The sequence below is a fragment of the Mchenga conophoros genome, linkage group LG22 (genome assembly GCF_057382185.1).
Source record: "Mchenga conophoros isolate Kocher_MC1m ecotype Shallow Benthic linkage group LG22, M_conophoros_male_GT1.1, whole genome shotgun sequence".
Taxonomy (NCBI): domain Eukaryota; kingdom Metazoa; phylum Chordata; class Actinopteri; order Cichliformes; family Cichlidae; genus Mchenga; species Mchenga conophoros.
In genome coordinates, this window is record NC_140546.1 from 5,694,607 (window position 1) to 5,709,214 (window position 14,608).

Genomic DNA, 14,608 nt, shown 5'->3' on the forward strand with positions numbered 1-14,608 from the left:
CTCATTCACTCCCGCATTCACACCTATGGGTGATTTAGATTTTCCAATTAACCTATCCCCACAATTCAGTTTCAGTCCAGCATTAACCAAGGTGTTGGGTTACAGTCACTCTGTCTGCAGAAGATACACCAAGAAACTGCTGTGCATTTCACTAGCATCATGTATCTCTTATGCAGAGTTCTACCATGCTGACCTCTTACATGTAAAATTCAAACAAACACACATGTCACATGACAGGCTAGTTAGCCTTCCTAGTTTATCTCAAACAACTCACGCACACACAAAAATCCACCTGAATCTAACAAATCATTCCTCAGATTTAACCTACCTTTATGATTTTTTTAAACATGTTGTCAGGGTAGAAATTCACCATGGTAGACTAACATATTTTCCCACCACTTTTATCATTTCGTTACTAAAATGACTTAAATGATACTAAAAATCGTGTTGTTTCTTTCCTCACCTGGCTAAGAACAAGTCTTTTCCCTTACATGTTCTGGGGCAAGCATCAGCCAAGATCCTCGAATGTCAAGAAAAAATAAAGCTGAAAATAAAATCAGACCATTGCTTCAGTTCTTTATTAAAATCATTTTATTTTTGTCCTGCTTGCAGTACAGCACAGTATTGTCATTATCCCCACTGGTGGTAGATGTGGCTGAAGCAGAGGGATGGCAACATCTAACCACATCTGTGCGTGTGTGTGGTGTGTGTCTGTGTTTGTGTGTGTACACATGTCTTTGCGTGTGTGTGAGGTGCTGACAATAAAGTGCAGCACCACCAGCCATCAACCCATACAGTCACTCAAAACAGCAGTATTATTACAAGGCCTTGAGACATTGTTCAGAGGCATACAGGCAGAAATTGTGGACATCCTCCCACTGCAGGCTAAAACTGGGCTTGCCAGGGCTCAGGAACAATAAATGCAATAAATGTTAGAAGCTTTAAATACACTTAAACACACTTTGGAATATGAATATATCAGTGTCCATAGAGGAATACTATACATTGAATGCATCTTAAACATGTAAAAGTATAAGATGTTCTACATTTGGAGCCTTTACTTTCTTGTTGGCAAAAAGTGGCGATATCGTTTATGTTGTCTGAAAATATGATGATCAAAGTAAAGCCCTGGTTCGACCATTTTTGGCCTTAGTGGAAACCACACTAGCAGATTTGGCTCTGCCCCTGACATGTGTCGTATTAGCTTCCCCAGTTTTGTAAAATTAAGAAAGAAACTTTGTGTTTGTTGTGTGTAACTATTTTTTTCCTTTTTTTTTGTTTTGTTTTATAGCACAGCAGCTTGGCAGATACAACACACTATGTATGGATATCAAAGTCCTTATACAGTATTTACCATATAGGTTGGTTGGCAGGGGTAGCTGTGCATGGTTCGTATAGCAATACAGCTACTAAGAGATGCAAAAGAGCAAAGGAGAAAAAAAAGAAGCCTGTGCTGCTCGCTACATTGTTTTTTTTAAAGAGGTCACCTCACTCTACACTAAGGTATAAAGTCATGGGTCTGGAGAACCCAAAACAGGGTCAAGAATGTGACCCCCGCCTACACAAGTGAGAGTTGTGGTAAAAGCTGCTGTATCCATAAAAGGTTTAATTAGTCATTAATCTGTAGCCCAAACCAAAAATAAAGGCCCCTCTGGGTAATCAAACACATGCCACCACTGCTACAGTGACACGGTCGTAAGACACTCACGCACCCCTCCATGTTGTCACTTTGATGAACCCTTAAATGTTAGCTACAGTACATAGCTAATGGAGGTGGATGGTTGGTCTTAAGTGAGCAAAAACACAGTTACATACTGGTCTCTGTTTTCACTGGGCGCTAAGGAGCGGTGCAGGAGTTTCAAGACAAGGAGAGACGGACAAACGGACAAAAAAGACACACTCATTGAGATAATACCGTAAATTTAGTAGACAAACTTATATAACATAGATTTTAATCTTGAAATAGTGTCATATATATATTTAGATATGCTTTTTTGATGAAATAAATATATCCACAGATACTCTTCTTCTTTTAAAAAACAGACCAGCTTTACAGCGGCAGACACGCACTGATGCAATGGATCGACATGAGGACAAAGAGGAAAGGGGAAAGAAGGAAAGGCCGGTGGCTCATTTTTCTAATGAAACACCCAAGCTTTGTATTCACACCGCTAGCAGCTGCTGTGTTACTGAGCTAGTACTTTAGTGTAGGAGTGTAGCAACAAGGCTTCTGCACTCAAATTAATGTTCTTATTCCTAGCATCAATAATACCAGTGCTATTTACACAACTGCACTGGCAAAACTGAACACCGAGTGCGAACATTTTCGAAAAAGTGACAGAGTCTAAAAAAGACATGCAGAAAGGGTAGTGGTGATACCAATCAACAGACATTTGACCAGTTGTCTGAGCTTCATATACAGTGTTAGAGTTTTGTGAACTAATTTTATTTTTTAACTGACTGCTTTTTGGTTTGTCATTCATCATTTAGGCACAAAAATCATTTGGCTTTTGGGAACAGATCGTGGTTTGGATCAAAATATGCATGCATGATGACAAAGCTAACCCTGCAGGCTGAACAGTTACGCTAAAGCAGGGGTGTCCAACTCCAGTCTTCGAGAGCTACTGTCCTGCAGCTTTTAGATGCATCCCTGCTCCAACACAGCTGAATCAAATGGATGGATTACCTCTTCAGCCATCACATTTGGCAAAGGCCTGATAATAAGCCTTTCATTTGATTCAGGTGTGTCGGAACAAGGGTGCGTCTAAAAGCTGCAGGACAGGAATGGAGTTGGACACCCCTGTGCTAAAGGATAGCCAGGGCATTCAAGTATGATGCATTCAAAGAGTTCTGATCAAACGAGCTGGGAGTGAAAGCGTGCTCGCCAAACAAGATTAAAGTATTGAGTGTGATTTTTGGCAATAAACATGAATTGCTTGCGATGTGAATGCACAGAAACATATTACACTTCATGCTTTTCCAGCTTTCACTTCAGTTATGTTGTTGCTGCTGATTGTAATAAGTACTGAACTCTATAACTTGATGTAATACAGTCTCACGTTTGAAGAATGGAAATCTATAATCTGGTGTAAGGAACTTCCCTGTGGTCTGTGAAGATTATTAACACAAAGTAATTATATACTTTTTTTTATTATAATGAAGTGGAAATGAGAAACAATATCCCCAAATATTAAGATGCTAAACAACAATTTTATTTAACGCTACCCACCGCCACAAATATATATATATAATATATATATCTAGATTTTTAGTTAAAAGAAAGTCAGACAAACTCTACACAGCAAGTTCATGTTAAAAACATAAGTTCTTTTTTTGTTTTCTTCAGCTGAAGTAAATTATGGCTCAGATGCAGTTAGAGGCAAACGACATGAGCTGACCAGACGAATGGGAAAGCTGGCTCAGTCACCTTGACCAAATGAAAACACAAACAGCATTGTGCCGGCGGGTCTTGCCTATTTAATTGTACTCCGCTGATGTCCAGTGTCCTGATGCTGAATTCTAATGTTGATGGTTCTAACAGACTACTCTTGCTAAGTGCTTGACATCGGAGTGTAACTGCTGGTGTCAGCTCGGTAATGGATTAAAAAGCTATAGCTCTTGGTTACACATTTACAAGGTGAGAAATACTTAAAAACAAACAAAAAAAACAATATCACAGGAGGTTCTACTGTGTCTTCTATACACTCAAACCCAACACTTTCTCAAACCCTGCTATCATAACAACACAGCCATAATCTCTTTGACATCAAAACGGCACTTGTACAAGGTCTAATTTTGCTCCAATAGAATCCTTGCCTGACCGTCCTGTCCACACATGTTGACTAAAACTTCATAATTTACACAAAACATATGGCAGGAGCAATTAGCATAAGGCTATAAGTATTTATTTCCCTGCATCTTTGCCTAACAATCCGTGTAGCCCCATGTAAAGTATTAGACTGATCCATCGTGCCACGCAAAACCTGGATTGCTAAGTTTAACACAAGCAAACAAAAATCAAGTAATTTCTAACCCATAACCCATTGCAGCTTCGCTTTTTCAGTAGCTTACCTTACCAGGTTAGTACAGCGTTGTTTATGTCAGCAGGAACTGAGCTCTGTCACTAAACTGTCAGAGATGCTACAGTTTCCTTCTTAAAGTGTCTTAATTGTTGTTGCAGCACACTTGTTTAGAGGCTGACTTTACATTCAGTCGAATACAGGGAGGAAACAGACACTCCATTGTCGCAGTTAGGTAGTTGAGAGAATGTTTCATTTGCACCCAAGCTTGAGTAGTATGGCACAGTGCTTACATTGTATTTGATTTAATACGTGTCTTGATATATAGAACACCATCAATAACAACAACAACTACAACACAGAAGTAAAGGTTTTTTAAAGAATAAAGCTGTGACATGAACAGAGGGTGAACAAGATATTGCTCAAAACCAGGATTGGATGAAGTGACTTTTTAGGCTGCACATGTCATTGGATGTAGCTTTATGTGAGTGTGTGTGCGTCCGTGTATGTGTGTGTGTGTGTGTGAGTGTTAGCATGTGTGCATATTTTGGAGATGATGGAATACTCCGCAAGATAAAAGGAAACACAGCTGCTAACGTTGTACAGATTGATGTTGAGCTCTACTTAAGTTTGGCACTCAGCTTTTCATTAAGCCAGTAGAATATCAGTCACAGTTGACTTACCCTGTTGTCAAAAATACAAACACAGAAAAGCACAGACACACAGAATAATCACATCAAGGAGAAGAGCCAAGAGGGGAGGACGGGAGAGGAGATGACAGGAGAGATGACAAGGTAGACATGTGAATAAGGCGGGAAAGGAATTGGAAAACACATTGAAAGAATAGAACAAAACAATAACAATAAAGGGGATAGAATACATTGGGGAAAGGGGGCAGTGGTGTAAACTAAAGAAAAACAGCGGACACCGGAAAAGACAAGGTGGTTACCACCCTCCTCTTCTTCTAAGCAAGAAGGTATTGATCATACACAACAAAGGTGCCTCAAATGGGCGTCACAGTTCTGCGGGGGTGTAAACAGTTTGTTAAGGACAACGAAAAATAGGGAAATAAGGGATAAGCGATTTGTGTAAGAAAAAAAACAACACAAAAACAAAAAGCAAGAAAGTGTTCTGTTTTAAAGGCTTCTGAGAGCAGCAGGTATACAGTACTACAAAGTTCCTGAGCCCTCAGTAAGCATTAAGAATCCTATGAATACAAACTACTGCTCTGCTTCAACATCCAAAGCCCTTTACTTTCTAGAGCAAAGGATTCTCCTTCGTTTGTACCACTTTTGATGTTTGATTTGCTTTCGGTGTCTTGGTTAACTTACTTCAGAATGCAAGTTGTTACTGTGGTTGTAGTCTTTCACATACTGAGAGGAATAAAAGGAAGTAACAAGAGATTGCTCATGTTTTCCTTTGACCTACCCCATTGGGTTTGTTTGGCTTTCTGGTTTGTTTATTTGTGCAGAACTTTAGGAAAGGGCTCAGTGCGTATGCTGTACTGACTTGGCTTGGCAGCATGTTTGCTGCTGGGCAGATTCAAATCCAGTTCAACTGCTTTAGCCTCGAAGGGCTCTCTCTTATGACTTTTGATACCTTGTTGAACTTCAGACCTCACTCTCCACACTGGAGAAATGGGCAGAGCCCCTTCGGGAGCAAAGGCTCTTGGTTTTGAGGGGTAAATGAGGGGACTGAGGAAATCTCTGGGGCTGGGGTACAGAGCGCAATCTCTGGTACTGCAGTTTGGCACTTGCCGAAGCCATGGACGAGGCTTGGGGTGCCCCTGGTGTTGATGAGACCACAGAAGGAGAAGATACAGAAGAGGAAGGAGTAGGTGGAGGAACATGTATAGAAAGAGATGAGGAGGGTGGAGCTGGAAGGGCAGGGAGCGGAGGTGGCATGTTAGGGATAAGTGTTGGAGGAGGGGAAGCCTGTCTTCCTCGATCTCGATCCCTGTCTGTTCTCTGTGTGCGCTGCTGGATACTGAGGTTTGACTGGCTGCCAGATTTTGATGGATTCTGTGACCGATCGGGTTTGGACGAAGATGAAGAGTCATGTTTCGACTTCATGGGACCACTAAAGCTCTGGCAGTGGTGGTAAAGCTCTTCCTGGCTTCGTGAAGTTACGCGAGCCCATTTGGAGGAATGGGAGTGTGGGTGGTGTCTCGGGGAGTGACAGGAGGAACAAGCAGTGTGCCCTCTTCCCTTATCCTTTGATTTGCGCTTACTCCTCTTCTCATCCTGTATGTGGAGCTTGTCCACTGACCAGTATCGTCGAGGAGGTGGCGGCGTGAGAGGAGGTGGGGGCCAGTGCGAACCTGATCCCCACCCTCGCTCTCCTCCCCCACCTCCACCTCCCCCTGATCCCCAGCCACTCTCCGCTGTTCCCCACCTCTCTCCTCGCTCCAGGAACAGGTCATCTCTGCTGTTGATGCTGCCAGCTTTTTCCCGGGAAGGATAGGTACTGAAAAACCAACCTCCCCCTCCAATCCCTCCCACTGCTCTACCTTCGTGATCTTCCCAGTACCTCTCAAATTTCCCAAACTCCCCTGAAGAACCGTCATCATCAGAATATATCCCGACTACCTTATCACGTTCACGCTCATCATCAGACATTGTCCTTCCTCCTCCACGCCTCTTCACATGCTCTGTTTTCCTCCTGTCACGCTCCGAATCTTCTTCTTCATCATCCACTTCAGATTCCCACTCATGGAAGGACAGCCCCTCCTTGGAGTGCACCTCCACTCTTTCATTCCGTCCCAACAATGGCCTCCTCTCTCCTTCTACTCCTAGAGCATCCCTGTCTGAACTTTTACTCTTCCTCCTTTTAGAAGAGGCAGGCAACAAGGGCAGGAAGGCAGATGGAATGGCATCAGAGGATGGGTTGCCCCCTCCCCAGAACTTGACTGATGTAGAAGGCTTGCTGCTCGAGCTGTGATAGTGCTTGCTGTTTCTTCGCCGGTGGTGTCTTTCCTTTCCTCTGCTGTCTTCCCCATCATCCCTGGTTTTCTCTTCTCTTTCTTTTCGCTCATCTTCACCTGGGATGTTCCATCCGTAACTTCTCACTGAGCTCTCACTTTTTTTCCGAAAGGACTCTCGCCTCAGTGCTGGGTAAGATGGGAAGTCTGGTGTTCCTGATTTGAGTTCCTCTCTTTTTTCAGGATCCCCTCCTTCCTGCTCTGACCTTTTCCGGTCTCTCTTCCTCATCTTATCATCTTTCTTCCTCTTTTTCTTTGCTTTGCGCCGCTTTCGCTCCCTTTCTCTCTCTCTCTCCTCCCTCTTCTTTTTCTTTCGACCTTTCTTCCTTCTCTTTTTTTCACGCTCCCTCTCTTTGTGGTGTCTCTTCTCCTCTCTACCCACTCCTCCTTCTCCTCGGCTTGTTGCTCCACTTCTCCCTCGGTCTCTGTCACCCCATGATGCCCACCACTCCTGTAACTGGGCCAGTTGGCTGCCAGTCCTCTCTCTACCATAATCTCTTTGGGGCCGTGGTTTGCGTGGTGGTACTGGTGGAGGTGGCGGGCTGCACGGCAGTGAGCGCGATGACATTCGGCGTGATCGAATTTTCTTCCTCCCAAGAAGGAGGCTGGACTCCTCTGTAAGGAGATCTGAGTCATATTCATCATCTACGATAAAATCCCGATCACCTGCTCGATACCGAAAACTAAGCGAGGAGTTGTAGGAGCTGTCACTTGAGCAAGAAGAAGGTGAGTTTGAACGAGAAAGTGACACTGAGGATGAAGAAGAGGATGAGGATGATGTGGAAGAAGAGGAAGAAGACGAGGCACTGGAACAAGACGAGTAGAAATGGCATGGGGACGAGGGAGTGGTAGGGGTGTGTGTTGGAGAAGAAAGAGGGGCAGGAAGAGGTGGAGGTGGAGGGGGACGACGTCCTCTTCTTCCACCTCCATCACTTGCTCCATATCGCCCACCTCCTCGCCTCCCCAGAGGGAGGATGTTCTCATACAGGGGACCTCCTGAGCCTTTTCTTCTTGTCTGAGCTAAGCTGCCTCGTCGCCAGAAGGGAGGCCTTCGTGGAGAAGATGGGATTGGTGGAGGAGGCTTGGAGATTAGGTGCCCCGGGCCTTGTTGGGAGCCTTTAGGAGGTAGCCTTGGCATACCTGAGGCCTTGGGGCCTCGAGAATTGGCTTTGGGAGTCTGCTGGGGGCCCCCTGCCTGTTGGTCCGAGTTAGATCCTAGCCCCTCTGGATCAATAGGACCATAGTAACGCTTATATTCATCTAGCCCTGTGTCACCTACTCCCACTGCTCCACCTGCAACTCCTCCTTGCAGGCTCCAGTGCTGCCCAAGGTTTTGTTGATACTGCTGCTGGGCCTGTAGTTCAGTGATCCCACCAGCTATCCCTCCAACACCAATGCCTCCAGAACTGCCTGTGCTCACAACCTTTTCTGGCTTTGGCCTGTTCCAGCGATCAACCACAGCCAGTCTGCGGTCATGTCGAGGCAAGAAAGTGGAGCAAGGCATGGGGCCCTCTAGTAAGGGACTAGTTGAGGGACCAAGAGCCATTGCTGAGTGTCCAGCAGTTGGCGGAGACCCAGGCAACATAGTGGTATAGGTCTGCCCTGGTTGCTGTTGGTGGTGCTTCTGCGGTTGTTGCTGCTGCACCATGGCAATGGCAGTTGTGTTGTTTACTGTGGCTGTAACAAGGTGTTGTTGGGGTGCACTAGGCATGTTGGTCACGGTGTGGTACTGGGGCAAAGAGCTTTTGCTCCCTCCCGGTGTTGTCTCATCCTCAAACTGGCAGCAACTGTACATCCCCTGGGTGGAGAGATAACAGAGAGATTGTAATTAGACCAGCAGGCTGTCAAGTATGATAAGAAAGAACTGTGTGTCTATGTGTCAGAGACAGAGAGACACAGAGAGCCTGACATCCCCAATTTTTAAAAGGAAACCCACAGAGCAGCTTTGATCTGATATCTTTACAAACCATGTGAAAGCTATCCACAGAAGACTGTGTATGGATGAAATACAGTACAGCAGGACCATGAGTTCAACCTTTACTAGCATTCTAAAAATCAAGATCCATTCTTCAACCCATTTTCAACTGACACTAAACAATGTGTTTTTGTACATTCGACAAGTGTGAGAGACACATTTTTATAAACACACTTCTGTTGATGGTAAATGTATCGTTACAGACCATAAAAATAGAATAATAGTGTTAATGAGATACTGCATAGTGTTATAAAGAAAGTCTCTTTCAGGCAGCTGCTACAGATACCTCACAGAGCATGAGTTAAAATTGCCTGCATTGTAACTTTTTATCAGAATATTATTCAGACTGAGAACACAGACTCCGTAGCTTAGCAGGTTCAAAACAAATGGATTCTATTCTGTAAATAACTAATTTTCCTTTCTCTCAGAATGGTGGGAATTTGCTGTAGGTGGTTTCCAACTACCTATTGTTTTCTGCGCGGTCATATCTCATCTGAAGAGAGTAGTCAAAGAGTACTGCCCATTAAATATTAATGAGTTTTGGGGAAAAAAACAAACACAACTTTGGACTGAGTTTACCAGGCTTCTGGGATTGTCAATTTTCCCACTATGAAACCAAACAAAGCTTTCAGCAAACAAAGTGTCACTCAGTTGGAACAGGACTATGTTTTCTCCAAAAGCACTGTGAAAATCAATTGAAGAGAGCGCTATGTGCAAGTAGTATCCAGCTTCTGGAGAGGAGTCAAAACAAAGGGGAGAGCAGAAGCAACAAAAACTATTTTGTCACTGAGCAATAAAACAAATGGTGACTGAAGCTTCATTTAACTGAACCGCTCTTCTTTCCAGCTGCCAGTTTGGTTACTTAACTGAAACTAAACACAAGCTTCATGTGTTCACACTGCTTATTTTCCCAATGCACAAATTAAGATTAAAATATTTTCTTTGATCTTAACTAGAGGAGATTTCAGTGGCAACAAAAACAATTCTGCTTCTAAAACTTTGTGTAGATTTCAATTTTTCTGCCATGTTATTGTAAAAAAAACTGTCCAGAAAACAAAAAAGAAAGATTTTTTTTGTACTTATACTTATACTTAAACATGGATATAAAATTAAATCTTGATATTTTTTTCTCATATTAAATATTTTGGACTACCTTCCATTCTGGCTAGAAAATATCAGGACAGAAAGGCTCACTTTCAAATGTACTGCTGTTGTTATTTTCTGTCATTTGAGCAGAAAAAAAAGAATAAAGATTGTTCTTACTTGGTTTTAATGAACTACTCCAAACTGGAGAGAGCACTTTAAAATCACCAGTCAAGTATTTTCCATCTCTTCAGCAACCTTTCAGCAAAACTTATGAATAACACATGACACGGGTGAGTCAGACTGATGGGTAAATTATTGGCGCATCATAACATTTTTAAACATTTTAAAACTTTTGCAATTCTAAATCCCAAACAGGAGTAATCAATTCTAACTTTGTCTTAGGTGAGCAACTCCATCTCTGCTGTGTCTGGATGCTCTTTCTCTCCTGCCTTTGTGTTGTTACAGCTTACTGTAGACAGATGGTAATCCATTAGCACTACTAAATAGCTATGTAAATCAAAGAAAGAAAGGAAAAAAAAAACAACTCCATTATTCCTCACATGTGAGAATGATTTATATGATCTACCAATATCTGCCAGATCTCAATGATAAAATGTGTGGAACTTCCTGTGAATCTCCACTCCTCACCCGAACCCAGATCTGATGGAGGGACTGTAATAATGGCCGTTCTGGACCCATGAATCAGCAAACCTAGTGGCAGAAGTGCTATCGCAGTCCCCAGAGCATGGGGCGCAGTACACTGTGAAATTGAAACTTGGGAGTCTCTGACTGGGTTAAAGCAGGCCAGCTGCAAAGACTTTGCAGCAAGCATTGGATATAGCACAGGAGGTAGAAGCTAACTGGGCCTTCTACATCTAAGTGATATTTTTATTCTTAAGGTCTAGAGATCTAGAGACTAGAGTTTTCTAAAATCCTGAAACGTTCTGAATGTATGAAGGAAGGTTAACGTGCACTCCAAAGGATCTGACAGCAAGCCCAACAGGGAATACGTGCATAGATATCAAAGATACCAAAGAACACAATAGATTTTCACCAAGATGGTAAAAACAAATATAAGTGCATACAGAAAATCACACTTGGTTCTTGTATCATTACACACAGAACCAACAGATGCACTTGTACACACATATTACCTGACATAGCTAACAGAGTAACAGAGAGAATAAAAATGTCAGGAATCACTTAAAACAGATACGGAAGCATCTTTACCCTTCCATATCCCCAGTACAAATTCCATGTAATATATGACTGTGTCTATGTGAGACAATTATCTGCTGAATTCAGTAAGCAGTTGGATCATTATGTGTCATGCCTCCTAAATGATCACTCCAGGCAGTACACTTAACCACAGTTAATGTGTGTGTGGTACGTGCACATTAAAGGAACAGTCTTTTCCCTCTAGTTTATAAAAAAACATTTAATCTAAAGTATTTATTTCTGCCAGATTATACTCCTTTATTACTGGGGTCCCCTTAAGCTTAGCTCAACTGCTAGCTATCTGCACACTTACTTTGGCTGGTGGATGGAGACGAAGAAGAAAATAGTTCCTACAAAATCTGCAACAAGAAGATTTGTGGGTGTTTTTGTGTCTGAGTCATGACTTCTGGAAAGAAACAGTGCTGCTGAGTTTTTCCTTTCATTATTATTTTTTTCTGGTACCATAAGGCCGGGGCTTTTTAGTTCCATTATACTAAACACAAAGGAGACATCTCGCATCAGCAGATCTCACCAAAATCAGGCAAATCACTAAAACAGTCCACATGGATACATTTCACTATATCAAAGCGTAAAAAAGCTAAACATTGAATTTACTTAGGTTAAATTCCTTAAAGTCAGGTGTGCATAATCAGTGCAATGCAATGATCAAATCTCGACCTTCCTTTTATGACGCTTTCCAAATAAGTTCTATTCTGTTGTATCACAGACCTACAAATCTACATTTGCGTCACTAAATCTATTGTAGAAGAATGCGTACTATACAGTGGAAAAGCAATACTTAGTAGACTCAGACTCTAGTGGCACTTGAGTAGTCTACTCATACAGTATGATGGATCCCAAATGTCAGAAATAAACACCCCAGTGTTCCCATCTGTGTAAATTAGCCATTTCTGCTGCATTGTGTCACAGGAGGAGCTAATAAATCAATCTTTTGTTTTCCTTCCAACATGGTGGTATTACAGTTACAGCCACAGGTACACATCAGGCATCACAGCATCTTCTGACAAATAAAAATATCTCTGCAGTGCTCGATGAAGCCTGCTTCACACTTCAACAGTCTCACCCTCCCCTCCACCTCACCTCTGTCATTCCTCCTCCTATCTGTCCCTGTGTTTTCTTTTCCTCCTCCACCTCCTTCCGGCATCCCCGTCCAACTCCTGTTATGCTCCACTACCTCCACCATCCAAACCTCCAGCTGTCTCCTCAGCCAACTCTTTTCTTATCTCAAAGTTCCCCTCCCTTACCTTTCCACTTCTCCTCACTTCCTCCCTCCCACTACACCATCCATCCCCTTTTCATCCCTTTTGATACCTCCTGTTTACTCCCAGTTCTCATCTTTCTAGTCATTTCTTCTCTCATCACTTTCTTCTTTCTTCTGTTTTTCACTGCAACATATGCACAAAGTATTTCCATGACCCCAAGCTGAACTTGCAAAAACTGTACTGGCAGTAAAAGAAAATAGACGTGCAACAGCTAAGTGATCACTCTGCCCTGGACCTTTGGGTTAACCCTGGAACAATGCCAAGGATAAAGATTGCTGATGTTCCCGTTTTTGGCTGTCTGCTCTTGTCCCTGCTGAGTGCAAGAAAAAAAGTCCTGATATTGGTATCCAATTCTGCACAGTCCACATCTTGATTGTGTCTGAAAACAGTCTATTAACCTTCTATCTCTTTTGAGTGAACCTCAAGGCTGTAAGCACTGATGGATATTCATTGTGTTGTTTGTGCCAAAAAAAAAAAAAAAAAGAACAGTAGATTAGCAAATATGTCTTCACCTTTGAGTCTGTCACAACATAAGGCCTGCAGAAATCATTTACCAGTTCTCCTTGAGCACACTTTTGTGAATTTTTAACAAATTGCACTGATTAGTTCTCCCTTCTCATGTGAGAGTGCACAAATCAGTGAGATCAGCTGCTTCACTGTGGCTCAAAATGAATGAAAACATTCATGTGCTTATTTCTCACTTCTTACTGGTACTTTTGAGCATTTTCTTTACATCTGGCAGAGATAAACTATACTTATCCAAACCATCGTTAGGCATCTTTGGTTTTAAATTCATGCATATTATTTCAAAGTAGCAAAAGAGTGAGCAAGTCCTTCACTGAAATCTTTTCATCTGGCATCGACTCCAAAGCAAAAATAAGTAGTCAGTCTGAGCATATGAAAAACACATGGTTTACCACAATATATTCTGGTACGTCCTGCACTGCAGTGTGGAACATTTTCATCAGTCTCCTAAAAAGTCTCCTAAAAGTTAAGCTGAATCCAGGTAATTACAGTTGAAAAAACATTACTGACAGCACAAAGGGGGGCGGGTCCTAAAAAACTATTCTCAACTTTGAGATGAGTGAGAGTGACCAATTAGGAAAAGTTCAACAGTGAATAACTATCAGTGCAACAAGCAAATCGTTCCCTGAGTGAAGAAAGATTTAATCCTGCTGTGTGAAAGTCTTGAGCCAACCCTTAGTATGCTAGACTTTCAATATTGGCTGCCTTTTCACTCATTAAGGGTTTTATCTTCTTCTTTTTTGCTTTATTCACTTAACACTAAACCATTTAAACAAAAAAGCACATCATTCAAACATGAGCCAGTGTTATGTTTAGCATAAAATAGTATTATTGTACCAAGAAGTTGATTTGTAAAGAACTATCAGCTGAAACTTGGCGTATCATGTGCTGTATGTTCTTTGAGACTGTTGATCTAGACAAATAGAAGACAAAAGACGTAACAGGCCTAAACTGAATCTGTTATTTTCTCAAGAAATAATCCAGCTAACACTGACACGGGACCTAAGGATGTATAACAGTGAGTGTCTACAGGCATCTGTAAAACACAGTGACTGGCTCTGTCATGGTTTGGAGCTTCATTTCAGTCAGTGGTTTTGGATCTTGTCAGTGAATCCAAAAAAGTACCATTAGATATCTATCCACCATGCAACAGTATCTGGAAACCCTCAGATTGACAACAGCTTCATTTGAAAGCATGACAATGATTCCAAACACACTTCCAATGATTCATACTTGGATAGAAAAGCACACAATGGAACACCATTGGTCACAGTTTGGTCTCTCCAGAACTCAGACCTCAAAATTAATATTAAAACAGTGTGGGGTCATCTTAACAGAGAAAGGGGGAAAAAGCTTGCTTAAGGGTTCAGGCTGTGTTGAAAAACGAGGGTAATCATAAATACTGATTTTCAGTGGTTAGGCTACAAAAACTGTTTTTGACTTGTATACTACATTATCAGTTATGTTTGCATAAATTGCTGCACTTATTTCCATTAAGGGGTGACTCAAGACTTCTGCACAG

The 14,608-nt window shown here is 42.1% G+C and overlaps 1 protein-coding gene across 1 annotated transcript in view; it reads right to left on the bottom strand.

Moving 5' to 3' along the window:
- Window positions 1-573: 573 nt before the first annotated feature.
- The window catches only part of grin2da (glutamate receptor, ionotropic, N-methyl D-aspartate 2D, a), a 261,238-nt gene continuing 247,203 nt past the window's right edge, over window positions 574-14,608 (bottom strand). Inside the window, exon 19 of the mRNA XM_085263506.1 lies at window positions 574-8,797. Within this exon, the coding sequence (XP_085119632.1) occupies window positions 5,630-8,797 (3,168 nt within the window). The 3' untranslated portion in view covers window positions 574-5,629. The remainder of the gene's footprint in view (window positions 8,798-14,608) is intronic.